The sequence below is a fragment of the Alligator sinensis genome, unplaced genomic scaffold, assembly GCF_000455745.1.
Source record: "Alligator sinensis unplaced genomic scaffold, ASM45574v1 scaffold1254_1, whole genome shotgun sequence".
Lineage (NCBI taxonomy): Eukaryota > Metazoa > Chordata > Crocodylia > Alligatoridae > Alligator > Alligator sinensis.
In genome coordinates this window covers 322,079-341,157 of record NW_005842997.1, presented here as the reverse complement: position 1 = coordinate 341,157, position 19,079 = coordinate 322,079, and the positions used below count along the sequence as shown (strand labels likewise).

The 19,079-nt window shown below is 41.4% G+C and overlaps 1 protein-coding gene across 1 annotated transcript in view; it reads right to left on the bottom strand.

Moving 5' to 3' along the window:
* The window catches only part of LOC102380524 (metabotropic glutamate receptor 7-like), a gene marked incomplete at its 3' end in the record, with an annotated part of 337,318 nt that overhangs the window by 138,331 nt on the left and 179,908 nt on the right, over positions 1-19,079 (bottom strand). The window contains exon 3 of the mRNA XM_006036673.1: positions 17,902-18,118. Coding sequence (XP_006036735.1) covers positions 17,902-18,118 — 217 coding nt within the window. The remainder of the gene's footprint in view (positions 1-17,901; positions 18,119-19,079) is intronic.

Here is a 19,079-nt window from a genome sequence, read left to right as displayed (position 1 = left end):
CCCACCTTGCCCTGCCACAATGGGTCGTGCCCGCCAGGCTGCAGAGGTCCCAAGTGAGGGCAGCAGGGCAGCCCACCCCTGCTCCCACATCTAGGGGGCATGAGTCTCCCATGCCCCCCCAGGAGCACGTGCATCGGCGGGGAGCCAGCCCTCCCCTTCCCCCACCAGAAGAATTGCTTACAGCTTTACCCCCCCCCCCACCCGGGCCCTGCAGCTGCCTATTCTGGCTCCAGGCCCCAAGCCCCACGCACTGCCCAGATGAGGCAGCAGTCTGTGTCCCAGCCCCAGCCATGCCCAACTCCTCCCCACTCCCCCCAGCACCAGACTTACCTGTGGGAGCTATTCTCCAAGCTGCCTGGGGCCATGTATATATATGGGGCATGTGGCGCCCCACACCTGATCGCCCTCCTCCCACTCTCTGCAGCCCTTTGCAGGCTGGAACTCTGCCACCCTGCAAGGGGAGACCCAGCATTTCTCCTGAAAAGGAGAAAATCTGGGTTTTACCGGGTCGAACAGAAAACCCAGATCCTTGGTCATTACATTACTCAGGACCAGATTCTGTCCCAAGTGGCTTGCTTTGACTAGTACTTTGTTCTGGTTCCCAGTCATTTCAAAGGTTTTCCTAATGGGAATAAATATGGCTCTTCGGTTTTAAGCTCCACAGGAAAGTGTCATCTTTTTCATCTGTTATGTGCCAAGGACACTGTCAGCACTTCATAAATGATAAACAGTAGCAGCATATTCTCAAGTACTTAATTACATCTCCGCACAATAGCCAGGCAGATAGCCCAAAGTATCCAAAGCATTATCTGTTTCCCTTGTTCAATGCTTCATTGGTATTTATGAGCCAACTTGTACCTTCGCCTGTTCAAGTAAGGGCAGGGATGTGACAGAGACCAAACCCCAACTTCATTCACATACAATTTGCATGATCTTTGATTTCTGATTCAAAAGATGCACAGAATGTACAACTGTCACTATAACCTTCCTCTACTCATGTGAGCAGGCACTGGGCAGACAGCGGAGGAGCGAGTCCTTGATCCATTTATTAGTAATCTACTTTTAGTAATCTATTTATACTGGCAGACTACTAGATTCTAGAGACACAGAAGGAAATGAACAATTCTTATACTGTTCTTGGTGCAGTTCTGGATTGTAAGTAAGCGTATGATCTACCCCAACATAAGCAATTTCTGATTCCCATTTTTGATAGAGTGCTACTGCCTTTTCACGTCATGGAAGGCTGGTTAACACAAACAACGCTCATTTCCTTCTGCAAGGTAGAAACTTTCTTTCTTGGACAGCAAAACCTCTGCTGTCTTTAATCCATATCCTCTTAGGTAACAACAATATTGCAAGAAAAGAAAGGAAAAAGGGTGCGGTGCCACTTTAGAGAGATATTGTGATTTTAATGGGTTTGGAAATAACAAGAACTGGGATAGTAAACAAACTGCTGGATTTACCGCACTGTAACTTCATTTCTTTTATTATTATTGGAGAAGACAGAGAAAAAAAAATACTGCATCAAAGAGATCTTCAGTGAAACAGCATTATTTGTAAGAGCCTCAAGAGGCATAAAACTAATAAAATTTTGCAAAGCACTCAAAAGTGATAATTGCTTTTTTAGTGCATCTTACAGAATGCTGGTAGGGTAGGGCATGTAAGTGTGAAGAACCCAAAAAAGAGCCATCATTTTTGAGTGCTTCTGTGGAGATTTTTCAAAGATGTTATTTCAGGGAAGAGCCTCACTTACAGTCTGTGTATTATATTCTTCAGTTGCATCTCACATGATGATTTCCTCCTCTGAAAGGCTGAATCCCCCTTCATATTAATATATAAAAGCTATTTGATTAAAATAATTGGAGACTTGATGAAGTGCTGTTCATAATGACTGTTCTGAGCTTTCTTGAAAGCAAAGAACAAAGGAGGCTAGATGGCTCAGGAAAATTGTTAACAGGGTATAGAAACTTTCAATGTTCCAGGTTCAAATCTAAGCCAAGGAAGGTATTGCTCTGAAATGACTGGTCACCACTGAGAACAGAACAGTGGTCCCAAATCAATTTTTTAATTAAAGAAAAGATGCTGCACATCTCATAAGGTACTCTCCTGCCATAAGCCAGCAGCCTCAGAGGAAAGATTAATTATTTATGGGTGTGAACAATCCTCTTAACAATCAGGGTGTCTTCCCTTGGACAGTTTCTCAACTGAAGTGCGTCAGTAGAACAGTGTGTTAGCTTGCCCCACAGCTGTTTTTCTGCAGCGTGATTAGAGTGCTTTATTTGTCACAGGTAACTAGACGGATACCCTAATACATATCCTGATTTTAATCAGTGCTGAGCATGTATAAGCAGAATTAATTTCAATGGAAATTGCAGATGCTCAGTCCCTCTACAAACCCTGTATATGGACATAGGTGTCCAAATGTAGGCACTCAACTCTGTTTTTTTTAAACAAAAGTAATCAAACATTTAGAAAGCAAACCTGAGCCATAATAAAAGCACATTATGATGAAAGGTGCATGTTGCAAAAGTGAAGGCCACCTCTTAACAGTCCTTGCATTATCCAGCAGAAATATGCCAGTAGTATAATCCTAATTAGCCAATAAATGTTTTTAGACGATCTGTCTAGACTTTGGGCTGCCTTGACATAAAACTGTCTTTTGAAAAAATCTGAATAGCAATGAAAAGTGCATCTTCCTCAGTCTGTTAAGAAATTTCCAGTAGTTTCACAAATGCTGTTTATACTCTTCTTTCAAAATTCAAGCTAAAGCCTCATCACTGAAAGTGATTTAAAAGACAAACTGAAAATAAGACTTTGACTGTGAGACCTTTGCCAAAACTGAAATGCATGTTTATAATCAACACCTGAGCATGCTGAATTTTACTTGTAAAACTGTGCATCTCCTCACAAGAAGCCTGTCCCAATTCTTTCACATGCTAGAAGAGGCGAGAGAGCCAGCTCCTAAATGAGACAGATGGGCATCCTATAGGGATGCCCATCATGAAGAAAGAAACCCCAAGAGCAGCTATGTTTTGGGAGAAGGTGCACCAGAGTTTTCTTGTATGGTTACCTTTAAAATGATCTTTTTTAATTAATACAATACAATCACTGTTGTCTCCTCTAACCAAAAAACTACATGCGTGGCATCTGTTATCACCTACCATGGTTAGGCTGCTGGAAAAAGCTGCTTTTTTAAAAAAAAAATCAAACTAGAAAAGAAGTTCAGAGGAACTACCTGTTTTCTAGGTTAGTGAGGGGATAAAGCTTTAATTCTGAGAGAGGGAGCACTACAGAAGAGAGGAAGAGTGAGGTCACTTGGGTAAAACTTCCACCGAGACGCCTAAGCAGACAGAATGGGACTGGGCCCAAAGGGAAGATCTACATGCATTCAGAAAGACAGAGGAGGATCTAAAGGAAGCGAAAAATAATCAAGTCAGAAACATTAGGCTGGAAATAAAAAAATATAGATATGGTAAAAAAAAAAAAAAAAAAAGAGTTAATTATAAAGAGAATCAGACATACTGAGTCGTGAAATTAAGGGGAGGAATAAAATACATTAGGGAATTAACTGTCAAGAGGGAAGTATAAAATAGTTTCATAGATAGCATTTTCTTGGTAGTAACCTGAAGTAGCAGAATGAAGCCATTTGCATCTGGACAGAAATATACCATGACAAGGCTCCAGGAGAGGCTAACTGCCCACTGGATAGTTCAAATGACTTTTGAACTATCATTTGCTTTGCTCTTCTGCAAGGACTAGGATTTAGATTCTAACAGAGATGCTCCTGTAGCATTATAAGGGTCAGGGCTGAAAACTTTCTAAAATACAGGCTAGTGTTGAGTGAGGTGCTATTGTCAGCAATGTATAATTAGACAGCTGGTTTAAAGAAGCAGACACACAACACAAGCATCCCAGTAGATTTCAGTAGACCTGAAGTAGAAAGGTCTTGCTCAGCCTTCTGAAAAAGAGCAGAAAAAATCCTGATCCTATTCACTTTTTTATTGACAGTTCCCATATCTAACAATGTCTTACATAGCAGCTCCTGTTTCTTACTTACAGTGCTGAGAACTACATTTCCATAACAGCATGACATCTCATTCTGCAGAACATCACTAGGGTTTTACTGCCATTTAAGAAATACAGGGAAATAGTCCAGTTTGAAAAACAGCTGCTGAGCCTTACAAGGGCTCCAGAATAAAATGAAGAACATCAAGCTGCTAAATACCTGCTCTTTTAAGTGCCAAGCTAAACTTTATATGCTAAAAAACATGTCTCTGGAGTCTCCATGCAGAGGGAGAAGTAGGGCCCTTAGAAGGAAATGAACCTGTTGAAGGACAGTGAGACAACATATAAAGGTCTATGCAGGTAACACACCACCACGGCAATCTACATATACAATTATTACATATACCTAAAGCAGAACATCTTAATTTAAGCCCTTGAAAGCAAATGACTAGTTCAGGACCTCCAGGCAATCAGCAATCTAGCAAGGTATATTTCATTTATCAGTAGCACGGCAGTACACTGCAAAGTGATAAAACTGAGGTATTTATTGAAACCCATCTCTTCTACACCCTATACAATGACAAAATTCAATTACTGACTCAGGAGTTCAAGCCAGCATTAAAGTGTTTGTATCCCTTTTCTGTAACCCTAGCTTCAGCCCAAACTAATCATCCCTCCGATGCTTTATGTAGTACACTGACACTAAGAATAGGACACACAACAAATTTTCAATCTCAAGCTAATCTTGAAAGTGGAAAATCATGCTCTCCAAAAACTGTACCTCTCACAGCCACACAATCCAATACCTGTACAGCGACGGTGTTGAAATGAAAACAGAATGCCCGAACAGATGCCAGCTCCGCTATCATAAGGTCATTTGCAAAGTACAGAGAAGTTACCATGTCCTGTACATTCAAGCCCCCATCATTTCTGTTTATGATTAAGCTTGAATAATAAAACAAAGAGCTAGACTAAGATTTGATGCTCTACCACAAGACGGGCAGCTCACAGTTGCACTGTGGTAGGAGCAGTATGGCAAAGGACTTCTCTCTCTGTTCCTGTAATGGAATAAGTATTTATCTGAACTTTCCTGCCCCCCTCCCCGACACTCTTCCTCATTTGTAGAGCCGAGGAGTAAAACACCAACCTTGATGCTAACAGTGGATATTTAAGGCACCCTGGCTGGCCCTCTCTTTTTCCTTCCTGATTTCCAGTAGAAGCCCTAGCTTGCTCATTCAGATGAATTCTTCAGCAGGGGCAGTAGAACCAACTGGGATAGCAAACGTTCCTATTATTTCAAGCAATTAAGACATTTTAAAATTCAAAACACTATTAAGTAAGGCATTAAAAGAATCCCATTGTCTAGGTGTTACACAAGTCACACTGGGTGATATGCTGGACCTCTTTTGCTTTAAGATTTATCAGTCAAAAAACACAAAACAGAAGGGAAAATAAACCAGATAACACCACTCCCCAGCCTCTGTGCTCTCTTTCTGCATGGCTCTGGCAATACGTAAAAGTCACCCAAACTGTACTCTACATGAGTGATGCATGTTTGAAGCTGAGAACCTTTTTAAATAATTATGTAAGAGATGCCATACCGGGTCCACAGGTCTATCTGGCCCCAAATCGTCTCCCTCTCTCTCTCTCATGCAGTGGCAGATAGCAGATACTGTGAGAAAGACCATTTACACAGAGACTCTTCAGATTGATCAATCCCTTTCCCATCTCTCCTTGCAGCTTCCCTATGTAGCTATACACTTGCACAGACAAATCTGGATATTTCAGATGAACTTTCTTGATAAATGAGAAAACAGTGTACATCTTCCTGCTCCAAATTTCTGAAACAGCCCCTGAGATTCTGTAACCTGAGGAACTCATATTGGGGCCGGCCATGTTTTTTCATTCCTTGCTGCTAATCTATTTTATACACCTTGAGGAAGCTATAGAGCAAAGGCCTTAAAGCTCACAAGAAAGCTGGCCAACAATCCTCAGAAAAATATGCTGGGTATACTCCTGAGATCAGGAGCACCCCAGAAATACATAATTGAAGAAAATAAAAAGGTTACTCTATGCCCTGATCAGACTGCAGTTGGAGTACTGTGTCCAGTTTTGAGCGCCACACTTCAAGAGGGATACCGAGAAGAACACCTGAGCTGGGACCGACCCCCCCGCACTTCCATGGGACACTCCACCTGCCCCAGCATCTCAGCATTCATGAACCACCTGGTATCTTGAGGCATGCAGAGAAAAAACAACATTTAAAGCTGTATTTATGTCCGAATCATCGACTATTTCTGAATCAATTCGGAGGATTCCGATTCGATTCGGAGAAATTAAAGGGCCTCCTGATTCGATTCGGATTTGGAGATTCAGCCACCAAACTGGGTCAAACCCCCACCAAATTGAATCAGTGACTGACGCTTCGCACAGCCCTAATTATTACCCTCTGAGCCCAATGCTCTGGCCAGTTTTCTATCTACCTTACAGTTGCCCTTGGTGAATCCATGCCAACTGTTCCTAATAGCCACCTTCTCCTTCAAGTGCTTAGAAGGGGATTCTTTGAGGATCTGCTCCATGATTTTTCCAGAGACTGAAGTGAGGCTGACTGGTCTGTAGTTCACTGGATCCTCTTTTTCCCTTTTTCATAAAGATGGGTACTGTGCTTACCCTTTTCCAATCATCCAGGACCTCCTCCCAACTGCCATGAATTTTCAAAGATGATGGCCAGCGGCTCTGCAAATCACGTTAGCCAACTCCCTCAGCACCCTCAGGTGCATCCCATCCAGCTCCATGGACTTGTACACATCCAGCTTTCTAAATAGTCCCCAACCTGTTCTTTCGCCACTGGTGACTGCTCCCCTTGTCCCCAAACTGTGCTGCCCAGTGCAATAGTCTGGGAGCTGACCTTGCCTGTGAAGACTGAGGTAAAAGAGACACTGAGCACTTCAGCCTCTTCTGCATCCTCTGTCACTAGGTTCCCTCTCCTATTCAGTGAGGGACCCACACTTTCCCTGATCCTCCTCTTGTTACTGACCTACTTGTAGGAACCCTTCACCTCCCTTGCTAGCTGCAACTCCAATTGTGCTTTGTCTTCCTAAATTAATCCCTGCATTCCTAAGCAATACTCCTGTTCTCCTGCCTCGCTGTTTGTCCAAGTTTCCACTTCTTATAAGCTTCCTTTTTGTGATTTAGTTTACTGAAGAGTTCTCCACTAAGCCAGCTCTCCTGGACTCCTCTCCTCCTCAGACTGGCTTCCCAGGGGATCCTGCCCATGAGTTTCCTGAGCAAGTCGAAGTCTGCTTTTCTGAAGTCCAGGGTTCTTACTCTGCTGCTCTCCATCCTTCCTTTCCTCAGAATCCTAAACCCAATCATCTCGTGATTGCTGCTGCCCAAGTTGCCATCTACTAGTACACTCCCCACCAATTCTTCCCTGTTTGTGAACGGCAGGTCAAAAAGAGCACGGCTCTTAGTTGGCCGCTTCAGCACTTGCAACAGGAAGTTGTCCCCAACACCCTTTAATTTTACTCTTTAATAATACTCTTGCCTGCGCACTGTTGTAATGCCCTCCCAGCAGATGTCAGGGTGATTGAAGTCCCCCATGAGAACCAGGGCTTGTGATCATGGAACTTCCACTAGGTGTTTGAAGAAAGCCTCATCCACCACTTCCTCTTGGTCTGGTGGCTTATAGCAGACCCCCAGCACGACATCACCCTTGTTGCTCTCTCCTCTGACCCTAAGCAGGATGTACCTAATATTACACAAAAGTCCATGGCAAAACAATGAATTGAAACCAGCATCTTAATCACAAGGTTATCATCCATATAAATGGAATAATTACAATGGTTTTACTTAAATAATGCAAGAAGCCACAGCATTTTAGACCAAGGCATTAGCAAATGTGGAAAGGAGATAATTAATCATATTATTAGTAGAGCAATAATTTGGTTTTATAAAAAGTTTATTCTTTTCCCCTATCAGACATAACTTACTGGTGTTAAATTGGCAATATGATCCAAAGCCTGCTGGAGGATAAAATCTAATGTAACTTCAGCTAGAAGAATAGTGCTTAAAAAAAAAAAAAACACACACACACACAAAAACCCAACATTTTAAACTACTTTAATAATTCTATTGACAAGGTGTAAAATGAATCTACATAACATAAACTGCATTATCAGTCAAGGACATATAAAAACACATTTTCACCAGTTTCAAAAGCAAATAGCCTCATTAGTATTTCACATGAAAGTGACAAGTTTTCATTTGGGAATGCTGAATAATCTAGAAATATTACTGCCATTGTTCTTTAGCAATATCTGTTTTGCTAAACTGTAAAAGATTTTTCCACAGTTTTAGCACCAATGGAGAACAAAGAGCATGAAAACTGCTTGTGTTGTGATGCAATAAATGTAAAAGTTGGACCCCATCAGGTGACACGTAAATTAGTACAATTTTGAGAAGTGAATATTTTGCATAAAGTTTTGAAATGAGAATATGACATGTTTGAATGATAATAATAACATTTTCATGCTTAATTTAGCACCAGAACACAGGAAAAAAGTGCATTAATATAAATGATCATGAAAGTCAAACAGTAAGAGAATAATTGCATTAAATTATTATATCCATATTAAGATGTGTAATGTGACTGACCCCCCCTGGGGGTGGCTGTGATACCTCCTGGTGGCCACGCAGCTCCTGCCCCACTCTGGCTTCCTGGTTACCCCCCACCCCCTTCTCCCACCTGCCATGCCTTTGTTGGAGTTATTGGATTACAAAAAGGGAGGCTGCCCCACGGTCCCTCTTTGTTTCTGCATGCAATGGAAAGTGAAAATGACTCCACAATCTACATTTTCACTGGCTACCTGTCTTGTATGCATACCAGCCCAGCCCCTGGCTTCTTTACTTTTCATTCCATCCAGGAGCCACTGGCTTCTTTACTTTTCATTCCATCCAGGAAGAGCACACACCAACTGCTGAAACTTCCTTTGCCTGATGAAGCGTTTTTGAACCCGAAAGCTTGCTTAATAATTATTTTCCAACTATTTGGGTTGGTCTAATAAAAGATATCAGATTCGCCCAAGGAACCTTGTCTGAGATAAGGGAAGGCATTTTGTGGGAACACTCATAATCCAGGCTCCCAGTGGCCTTGACTTACTTATTCAGCTAGGGGGTAGGGTGGGGGGAGTAATCAGGGTGGTACAGCCTCTTCAGACAAGTGGCAGTGATGACTACCTCAGTGGTAGAACTTGTGAAGCCAAGCAGGCTCATGGACCTTGTAACAGCGTCGCAGCCGCGACTCTGTTACTAAGATGGGGTAGCAGCTGCCGGAGATTACAACATCCGGGAAATGGGGAACGTAATACCCCAGGCAGCCAATGAGGACCCAGAAAGAGAAATAAAGAGAGGGAGGAAATTTCCCAAAGTCGCCTTCGGGCACTTACAGATTGAGAGAAGTGGGAGAGGAGCCCTGCGACAAGGAATACAGAGAGAGTCCAGGAGACAGGGACTCACTCTCAGACGACGACGGGATTTTGAGGGATCGATACGCCCCACGGGTTGCTTCCTACCTGGAAAAACAGCCTCTGCGGTGAGTCATAAAAATGGAGCAGCAGCGCGGAAAACCCCGCAGCTCTGGGGCACAGCATGGCGGGATTCCCCGATCGGGAGAAAAAAGGAAAGAGAGAGAGAGAGACGAGAGAGAGAGAGAGAGAGAGAGAGAGAAAGGGGGGGGGAGAGAGAGAGAGAGAAAGTGGGCGAGGGAGCACCCGATCCTGCCCTGAAGGCACGGGACCCCGATCCCTCACCGGAGAGTGAAGGAAGGCATGGAGACAGAAAATGAAAGTAAAAAGGAAAACTGTGACTGAGCCGCGCTTCGCATGCCGGCACAAACCGCAACCAGGGAATCCCGGTTTTGGCATTAATCAGCCGTTAACGAGGCAATTAGCAGCTGATCATCAAGATAACAAGTAGTCCTTACCATTTGGGACAGACAGTGAGGACTCACTTGGCGAACTCCTTTTTTTTTGCCTGACGTTCCGAGAGAGCATAACAGGCTAATGATAATAAAGCACTCTGGACTAAGATCTGGCCAGCATGTTCCTTACCGCGGTACCGGCATGTAACAACTCTTCCTCCCCCAGAATTTGCATTTAGATCAAGTCGTGGCAGGCGGGAATTGTGGGAGCTACAGGAGAAGCAGGTACCCAGGACGGGCATGCTGACAGACCTGTTGGGAATTTATAACAAGAGGCCCAACCTGATCGGTTCATCCAGTCCCCCAGTTCAGAAAGTCTCCAGGATACATAAAGGCCTGAAGGCTCACTGATGGTGTCTGCTCAGCTCCACCCTATTTGCACCTGAGAAGTCATGTGTCACTTCTTACAAATATTAGAACTTCCACTGCAAAATCCACTGAATGTTGATGCCGATGAAAACAGCATTATCTTGAATTCCATGACTTATCTGCTACAAACTGGCCACCAATATGAGGCTGGATCACAAATGAGCTATCTGCCAGTCATTAGGGGTCCATCATTCCATACAAATGGGCTAAAATTTGTGGGATTAACCAAGGGACTCCTCTTGGATCTTCAAGTTATGAATGTATAAGATAACAGGACTGCTGACCCGTTTGAAGCTACTCTTCTCCAAGTTAACGATGTCTGAGCAATTGCATGGTTGACAATGTGGAGATTTAAGAGTAACTTATCTCTACGTCCACATGCTTTTGCACAAATGGGAAGGAGGAGAAGATTTAGGAAGTGGCAAGAAGGGGAACAGAAGATTGGACTAGAGAGAGAAATTTACAGCAACAGAAAGAGAGTAGGATGAACTAAAGAATAAATATGCCAGAGGATGTTCAGACATTTGATAAAACATACTTAAGATACTTTGAACATTTTTTGGTTCCTTAAAGATAGGGTATGGGCTGTGTAATAAATAATGAAATCCCATAGATAACTAGGATACTAGTTGTACAGTATGATCTATCTGTCAACCAAATATAGAAGTTCAGCTGAATTTTGTAGATGCATTCCTCTTGGTTCTTTGTGCTGCTGCTATTGATTTTTGCTCCTTTCTCTGATTCTTGTTAGAAAAGGATTAAAGGTAATTTTCAGTATTTTTTTTAACTACGTAACTAACTGTTTCCAGGACACAGAGTCTAACTTCTCCAAAAGAGACAGATTAGTTCTGATTAGTCTTTTTTTTCATTTAGCTCCAGCATCATCAGTGTCTGATCACTGTCTAGAACCAAGCTATGTTTAAATATAATCTATTGGCACTGCTGTGCTGAAAGCTCCACTAGCATATATTAACTAAGTAATTAACAGAAAACTGTCCCAGTCCTGTAAATATTTCCTACCAGGCATATTGCTTACCAACAAGAGAGAAATACTGGTTCCATTAAATTCCAGGGAGCTAGGATTTAAATTCTATCAATGTGATCATTGGACCAAGACAAAATCCTTCATTTGCAGGTTAATGTGATATCAATAAAGTATTAATGCAATATTATTTAATATAATTAAAGTGATTAATTTAATCCAATGTAATTGTCCAATAGGGGGAAAAATCCCTCCAGGGAACAGTAATAATTTCCGTATGTTTAAGATGGCTAGTTCATAGAAATACAGCTACAGTAAATTGTTAACTGACATTATCTGGCCTGAAAACAAAAGACAACAAAACCTCCAAGCTTTTGGTTTTCACACTCATTCCAAGAAACTGCAATTTTATGTTGTATTGGCCTTAGTTGTCTATGATCCACACTGCCTACCAATTGCACAGTGCAATAAATGTGAGCTCTTTCCACCACTGCTTCCAAAACCGTGCATGATGCAGCAACCGATATTTTTTTTGTTTGGCCTGTCATGCTCTCAAAAAATAACCTAGTTTGTTCCCATCATAAAGTCCTTTTGAATGAGGAACTTCTAATTTTAATTCTCCCAACTCAAATCACCTTCCCATTTCTTCATTCTACAACTGTTGCTGGAGATTTTTTTAAATTACCAATTAATTTTAATAATGCACGATACAGCGTGCTTATCTTTGTTGCAAAATACACATGTGCAAGCTCCACTATAAAAACTGAAAGAGGTGGATCATGTTACACAGTAAAACAAAAGCATTATGAGACTAAATGTTACTCAGATTAAATTGTTCCAGTTGTTCCTATTAAAGAAAGTTACTACTGTAAAAAGGATATTACCCATTGTTAAAGCAGGAATTGCTTCTTGACAGTGGAGTCAGTGTTTCATGAACTAAAAATATAGTGGAAGCCTCTTTTACTTTGCCTCATACTAAACATTAAATAATTTTTCATGTTGTCTAGTGATAGCTTGTGCTAATGTGATTCTTAACAGACAGCAAAAAAGTAACTTCCATTGGTAAATCTAGATTCTGGAAGATGTGAGGCAGTTAGACCTAGAGAAACATACCAAGATGTGTAATTTCTTGCTGGGTGGTTACTGGTAGTAGATTTTTAATGCAGAATCTTTCATAGCTGATAAAAAAGCTTCAAGTACTGAATTAGAATATCTTATTAACAGCATGATTCTTTGCATTTTTTACAAAACATTTCATCAAATAATACAAATCATATCTTGTAATCATTATATAACAGATATTTTCAGATAAGTGAATTCAAGTAACCAACTTACTTCACAGTAAAAGAAGATGCCTCAGGAAAGATTCCTCATCGGCCATCTTTAGAGAGCTAGAAAGGTTAAACCAGCATTTCCAAACCTTTTTCAGCCCAAGTCTGAAATTTTAGTAAAAAATTTTTCATGGCACACCTGTTAAGGCATTCCCCATCCCCATACCTATTGTATCTCATTGCAGGTCATTGCCATGGCAAAATTCTGCGGCATACCTGTTCATTTCTGACAGCACTTTTGTGCTGCAGCACACTGGTTGGGAAACACTGGGTTAAACAAACATACCCACCTCTCCACCTACCAGCCAACCCTAGAAAATACCTTTTCTAGAGAGTAAGCTCATTTTACATTTTAAACACTACATTTTAAAAGGTACTGAAACGAGCAAAAGCCACCACAGTTTTAGTGTGCTGTCAAATGTATGTAGAATATCTACCTGCAAGTATTAAACTGTTTGGTGCATCTGAATTTGGGTGGGCCACCATACATTATCTGGTAAGCACTAGGCATGAAGAGCCTTCACTGCACATAAGTATTGTAAATATAAGAACAACATTGAAAACAAAACTCTAATGCAATTTTTTTCGGGGGCAAAAGATATATATATATATTTTTTTTTTTTTTAACAAAAAGATGTTTCTCAGTTGAAACCTTTTAATAGACTAAAGGGAGAAAAGGAATTCTGGATATGTGGGTTCTCTTGATTATCACTTGAAAGGTCACTTATGTTTTTACCCAACCTCCTACTGCACAGAAGGTAACTGAGACTTAATTGTTCATACTATGCTTAAAGTACCTGAAAACAGAATGTGCTAAAGAAATACTTGAAAAAGTTAACTTGGGCAAAATCTATCCAAAGAGTTAGAGAGAGGAAACTGCTAAGGGTGCTGGGAATCCTATTTAAGGACAAAGGCTGTTAAATCCATTCTGAGAGAAGATTATTTAGTTTTTGATTTTGCTACTCCACACACCACTTTCAAATCTTACTCCTAATTACTCCTTAGAAGATACAACACCGCTGGAAAGGTAATGCTTGATTTAAAACAGCACCAGTGATTTGTGCAAACAGTGACCGTAAATCTCTGCTCAAATCATGTCATCTGGGAGCAAATGCTCAAACCTAAGTAGACATGGTGGACATGGAGCTGTGCAGATACCCAACAGCAATGAGCCCGAGAGGCAGTAATGCCCTTGTTTTATGACCTCCTTCCCACCAACCTGTGCAGTGAACCCCAGGGGATGTCCCCAGTATAGGAGGCAATCACACCTTGTTTATGGAATTTGAGAAGATCTGAAGCTAGAAGGAGGAAATGAGATAATAAGTAAATATAAAAAACTAGGTCCTGTCAGAAGGCCAATGTAAAGTACAGTACAGCCATGTGGTCTATCACTGAAGACTTCCATGTATATATTATTATAGTCAGCAATTAACCTTGTGGTGCGGATTCATCATTAAAAAAAATTCAAAGATAAAGTAATCTTTGAATTTTGCGTATTCTCTAGTTTCATTAATAACCTGAAATTGTCCTTTAGATTTTCCATAATTAGAGCACTTCCCTAATTTATTAATCCCACAGACTGCAGAGGGTGATTCAAATCTTCTCCTCCTGTCAAAATGACATATTCAAACTAGCTTCAAGTACTCATAATAAAAGTCACTTTGGGAAGAATTATTAAATGAATGGATGAGGCAAAGTCTTTATATTTTGAAAGTATGTTTAACACGCCAAGATGGATAGCACTATCCACTTGCCGTTCCAATGCCTGTGAACCTTGCTAAATTGCCAACCCAGAAATTCTGGATTAGCCACAGATTTGAGACAGAGGATGATACACTCGTTAGTGTCTATGGGACGGACTGTCTTCTTCCCCAAAATAAACTCTTTGTGAAGCCCATGTGTGTCAAGAGGAAAGCAAGAGAGGGTGTTGAAGAGTCAGCTTTGACTACTTTGAGCAGTCACATTACTTGAACATATTCAAATGTACTTAACCCTTCAGTAGGCAAATCTCTTTCGATGGCCCCGATGGAAAGAGATTTCTCTCTCCATATTACTGCTCCTGCTATTGTTTTTCATTACTTATTAATTTGTGTATACATGAATTGATGATCACTTGAACTACATAAAAAGCACTCAGACAAACAGGTACAAAAGCCAGCAAGTCAACCAAACGGAAATCTTAGCAAAATCACTGCCCCTTAATCATTTCATCGAAGGACTCATCTCAAACCCTAATATCATAGTAATCAGCTGACCATCTGATTAAACATGTGCACTTTACATTATATACGGATATAGAGTAATATGAGATATATAGAGTAGCACTGCCTCATAACAGGGTTTAGGACATAGCTACAATCAATCTCCAGGGAGATGGAACAATCCTGTTTCCACTGTATCTGATTCAGGCAATATTTAGTAGAATTAAATACTGACATTAAAGTTCAATTGTTGCTCCATAAAATATTTAAGGCAATAGGATATTCTTAGATTTCCTAGGATTTTAAAGGATCTGGGGAAATTTCTGTCAGGTATTAAATCCACTTAGAATTCCACTTAAGCTGTACTGGTGCAACATAGAACAAATTCCATGCAGTCCAGAGAGGAAAATGATACTGTACTACATCTAAGATAACGGTGAAGATTATATGATATGACTTTCCAGACAAGACAGGCTACTTATATAAGTTTATGTACTCTGCTTTTCAGCTTCTTAGTGTTGTAGGAGTGACCTATATTACCAAGCATACAACACTGTTTTTAACAGGGCATCTGTAACACTTGATTTTTCTTTTTAAATGTAGGTTGTTTTTCACATTCATTGTATGAACATCTATTTCAGATATTTCTATAAAGTATCTGCAGGACAGTATGTTATAAAAGAGCTACAACTTGTTCTTGAATGTAGAAGATGTATTCCCTCTATTATTTTGCCACAGCGGTTGCTTGCAAAGTTTAAATTATAATAAATACTGGCATTTTGTCACTTCCTGTGGCATTATATCCAAAACCATTTTCATTAATACCACAGACATATGCATTCAAATGAACAGAGAAGTTTATGCAAATACAGCTGTCCTCGGTAATATCAGCATAATAAAACAATTCTAGAATCTTCTTTCGAAAGCCCCCTCCCTCTGCAATGCTGACTTGGATTATTCTGATGAATGAGATGCAGTGAATTACTCAATGACAGTTTGAGGAGTCAGTGAACAGGCTGACACTCTTCAGCTTGCAGATAATAAAGACAATCTGCAAAAGCATGGGGCACGCTGCTTAAACAGTATTATAACAGCATGGAGAATGGAAACCCGAGATGTTGGTTTGAGAGCACATAAACCCTACTATAATCCTTTCATTGCAGACTGATATTTCCTTATCAAAGTGGTGAGTAAATTACGGCTCCTGCAGTCATTATCCCAGTGAAGTTTTACCCACCGAACAATGATAGGTCAAGGTTCTCTCCTGTGAACAGCAAAACCTGCCATAACAATAATGAAATGTTCATAATGAAACAGTCAGGTCTATTTAATCTGTGAATCTTTATCAGAACCTATAATTATATGTCCACGGAGATGGATTTTATATAAACCCCTGATAATGGGAGGCATTTTTTGAGTTCCTACCCTTACCTGTTGTACATGATTTCAATCTAGAAATACCAACAACTGTGAGTGGTTAACTCCTCACAGGCTGCGTCTACATGAGCAGCCAACTGTGCAGTTGTTACTGAGAGGTCACTTAGTACTTGCGTAAGCAAGTACTAAGTGACTAGGCAGTCCTGTTGCTGCACGGTTATTTTTAGCTTCTACTGCGCAGTAGCAAAGAGCTACTGCGCACTAGCTCGTTGCCACTGTGCAGTAGCATCGACATCACGGTTCATGCCCAGTGATGCTACGTTGCTGTAGCAACAAGCTACGGCGCAATAGCTTGTTGCTACAGTGACATAGCGTCTCATGTAGATGCACCCACAGATCCTCCAGGATCCCCTTCACTTCCCAGACTGAGTCAATTTATATTTATGTCTACGCAAGGGCCGCTTAATCACTATAGCAATACTGCTTGGCTACGCACACTAAGCAATCCCACTAGGGACGTACCTATGTTGACCAAGCTACTCTCAGGAATACGATAAGCTATGGTGCTTATGCTGGTATAACCAACCAATATTAAAGGGCTCTGTCAGCCCAGCTCTGTCATCAGGAATCAGGCCACTCCACACCCTGACTGACACAGATTATTTCAGTACAAGTCTGTGAATTGATATTGGCCTGAGACAGCATAAAACACTATAGGCCTATTCCACCTATTAGGTGTCCAAATGTGATCCTTTTACACTTTGCCCAAGTCTCTAAAAACCCATTAGCATACCTACTTCAGGAACATGCCGTTATCATAGCCTTAAGGATAAATCACAAAAAGCTGCAAGCAGGAGAGAACTAATCCACCTTTTGCAAAAACCATTTTCAGGAACTCAGTTGGGGTAGAATCCAATTAGGTAACTGGGGGAATAGGCTCTAACCCTCTATTTGCCTGTTCCATTGGGGTCGTCATTTTTAAGTATAGTTAGCGATGTCAGTCCTTTCATTTAAAGTCCAGAACTTTTGGGGAATTCTATTTCATCATCCACTGAAGTCATAAGAAGTCTGAGCAGCAAAAGAAACCCTGAAACATCAAATATTCCTTTGTCATGGAGTACTTCCTGACTAGATCTAATTGACTCATTACCCAAGGTACTAGGCTTTTCCCTTTCAAGTAGAGGAGACTGAATTTCCTCAAATGAAATGACCCAGAAAAATGAGGAGAAAGAAAAGTTACAAATTCTCGTGACTTTTTTGAATGGTGGACTGGAATAGCATGACATGAGTCAGTGTCTAATAATTTGCAGCCTTCAAAGAATTTCTAACTGTGAATAGATAAAAGTTCAATATTTTTAAAATATGTCTTGCACCATGTCATCATAATATAATGTTGAGTACTGTGAAATACCAGAAGCCTGATGGAATTCAGTGTTTTATATTTTCTAAACGGTGCACGAAAACCACTCAAGTTTCAAACCCTCAAGTGTTTGGTTTCTGAAACCCCATGAGCAGTGCAAGAATGAGAATATCAGGGGGCCATTACAGAGGAATTGTAAAGTAATGGAACAATTTTAGAATCAAATATTTGTTCAGAGAAAAATGGTACAATGTGTAAAATCTCTCTCCACTGCATTTGGTTCTCTCTTTGCCTACCTGCCTCTCTGGAAATCTGCATGAAAGATTCCACTCCTTTTTCTCCATAATTTCCTTCAGATGCCAAAGTGGACACATAATTCCACCCCAAAGCTTTTACGATGTCCACCATCGCTTGTGCTTGAAAGGAATCTGGAGGGACCACTCGTGAGAAGAAATCATAACGTCTGTCATCACTTAACTCTGGCGCAGTTGAGGCATAACTGATCTGTGGGATCTGTAGAGAAAAGAAAGTTACTGGTTAATCATCTACTCATACACTTATCTCACTTCTTGCAATTAGTTTCAGCTGAACCTGGGTTAGAGCTTTCATTACAACCACCTGCTGTATTTTATTTCTCCCTGACTACCTAGACTAGGGACAGAAGTTGCACACAAACTGGTTTAAGTGATCCAAAACTGATATGAACCTCTAACAGAACAGAAGTTCAGTGAGCATAAATTGCTTTCACAATGGCTGAAACAGGTTTAAGATAAACCTGGTTGGATGTAGTATCAAATTTAGCTGATTTAGTTCAAGCCGGTTTATGGACTTCTGTCCCAGATCCCTTCCCAATTCAAGTTAACTCACTTTCCCTCAGCATCCCAGGATACTTTGCAGCCCTGGGCTGCATTATCTGCTTCAGCAGAGCAGGGCTGGCTTAGCATAATTTCCCCCAGCTATCACAGAGCTAAGACACTAAAGCCTCTGTTCCCTGCCAGCACCTGTCAGCCCAGCAGAATGGGGTCGGGGGGAAAGGGAATGGACCCCCAAGCTCCATCTGTACAGGTCAAGGAGAAGGAAAACCTCAGCATTGTGGGCTTTTTTCCCCTACAGTAGCCAAGGAAGCAGGGTTGGCATCAGCCCCGCCCCTCCCCACACCCAGCCCCCAGCCTGTGAGGGGGAGCGATGCAAAGTGTGCTTAGAAGAGAACCTTACAGGCCTGGACCTTGCCTGGCTCTCCCCTCCCCCATCTGGGGTCTGCCTGGCACAGGATGAAAGCCCCCATTGGAGCCGTGCACCTCTTCCACTCCCCGTGGCCGGCCCTCCACTGCAGCTCGGGACCCTCCACTATGCTCCACTGCAGCCCAGTTCATAGGGCTGACATTGGCTCAGCCTCACCCCTTCCCCAGCCCCCCACCTCTGAGAGGGGAGGTAGGTTAGGAGCGGGAACACACTGGTCTGGCCCACCACCAGC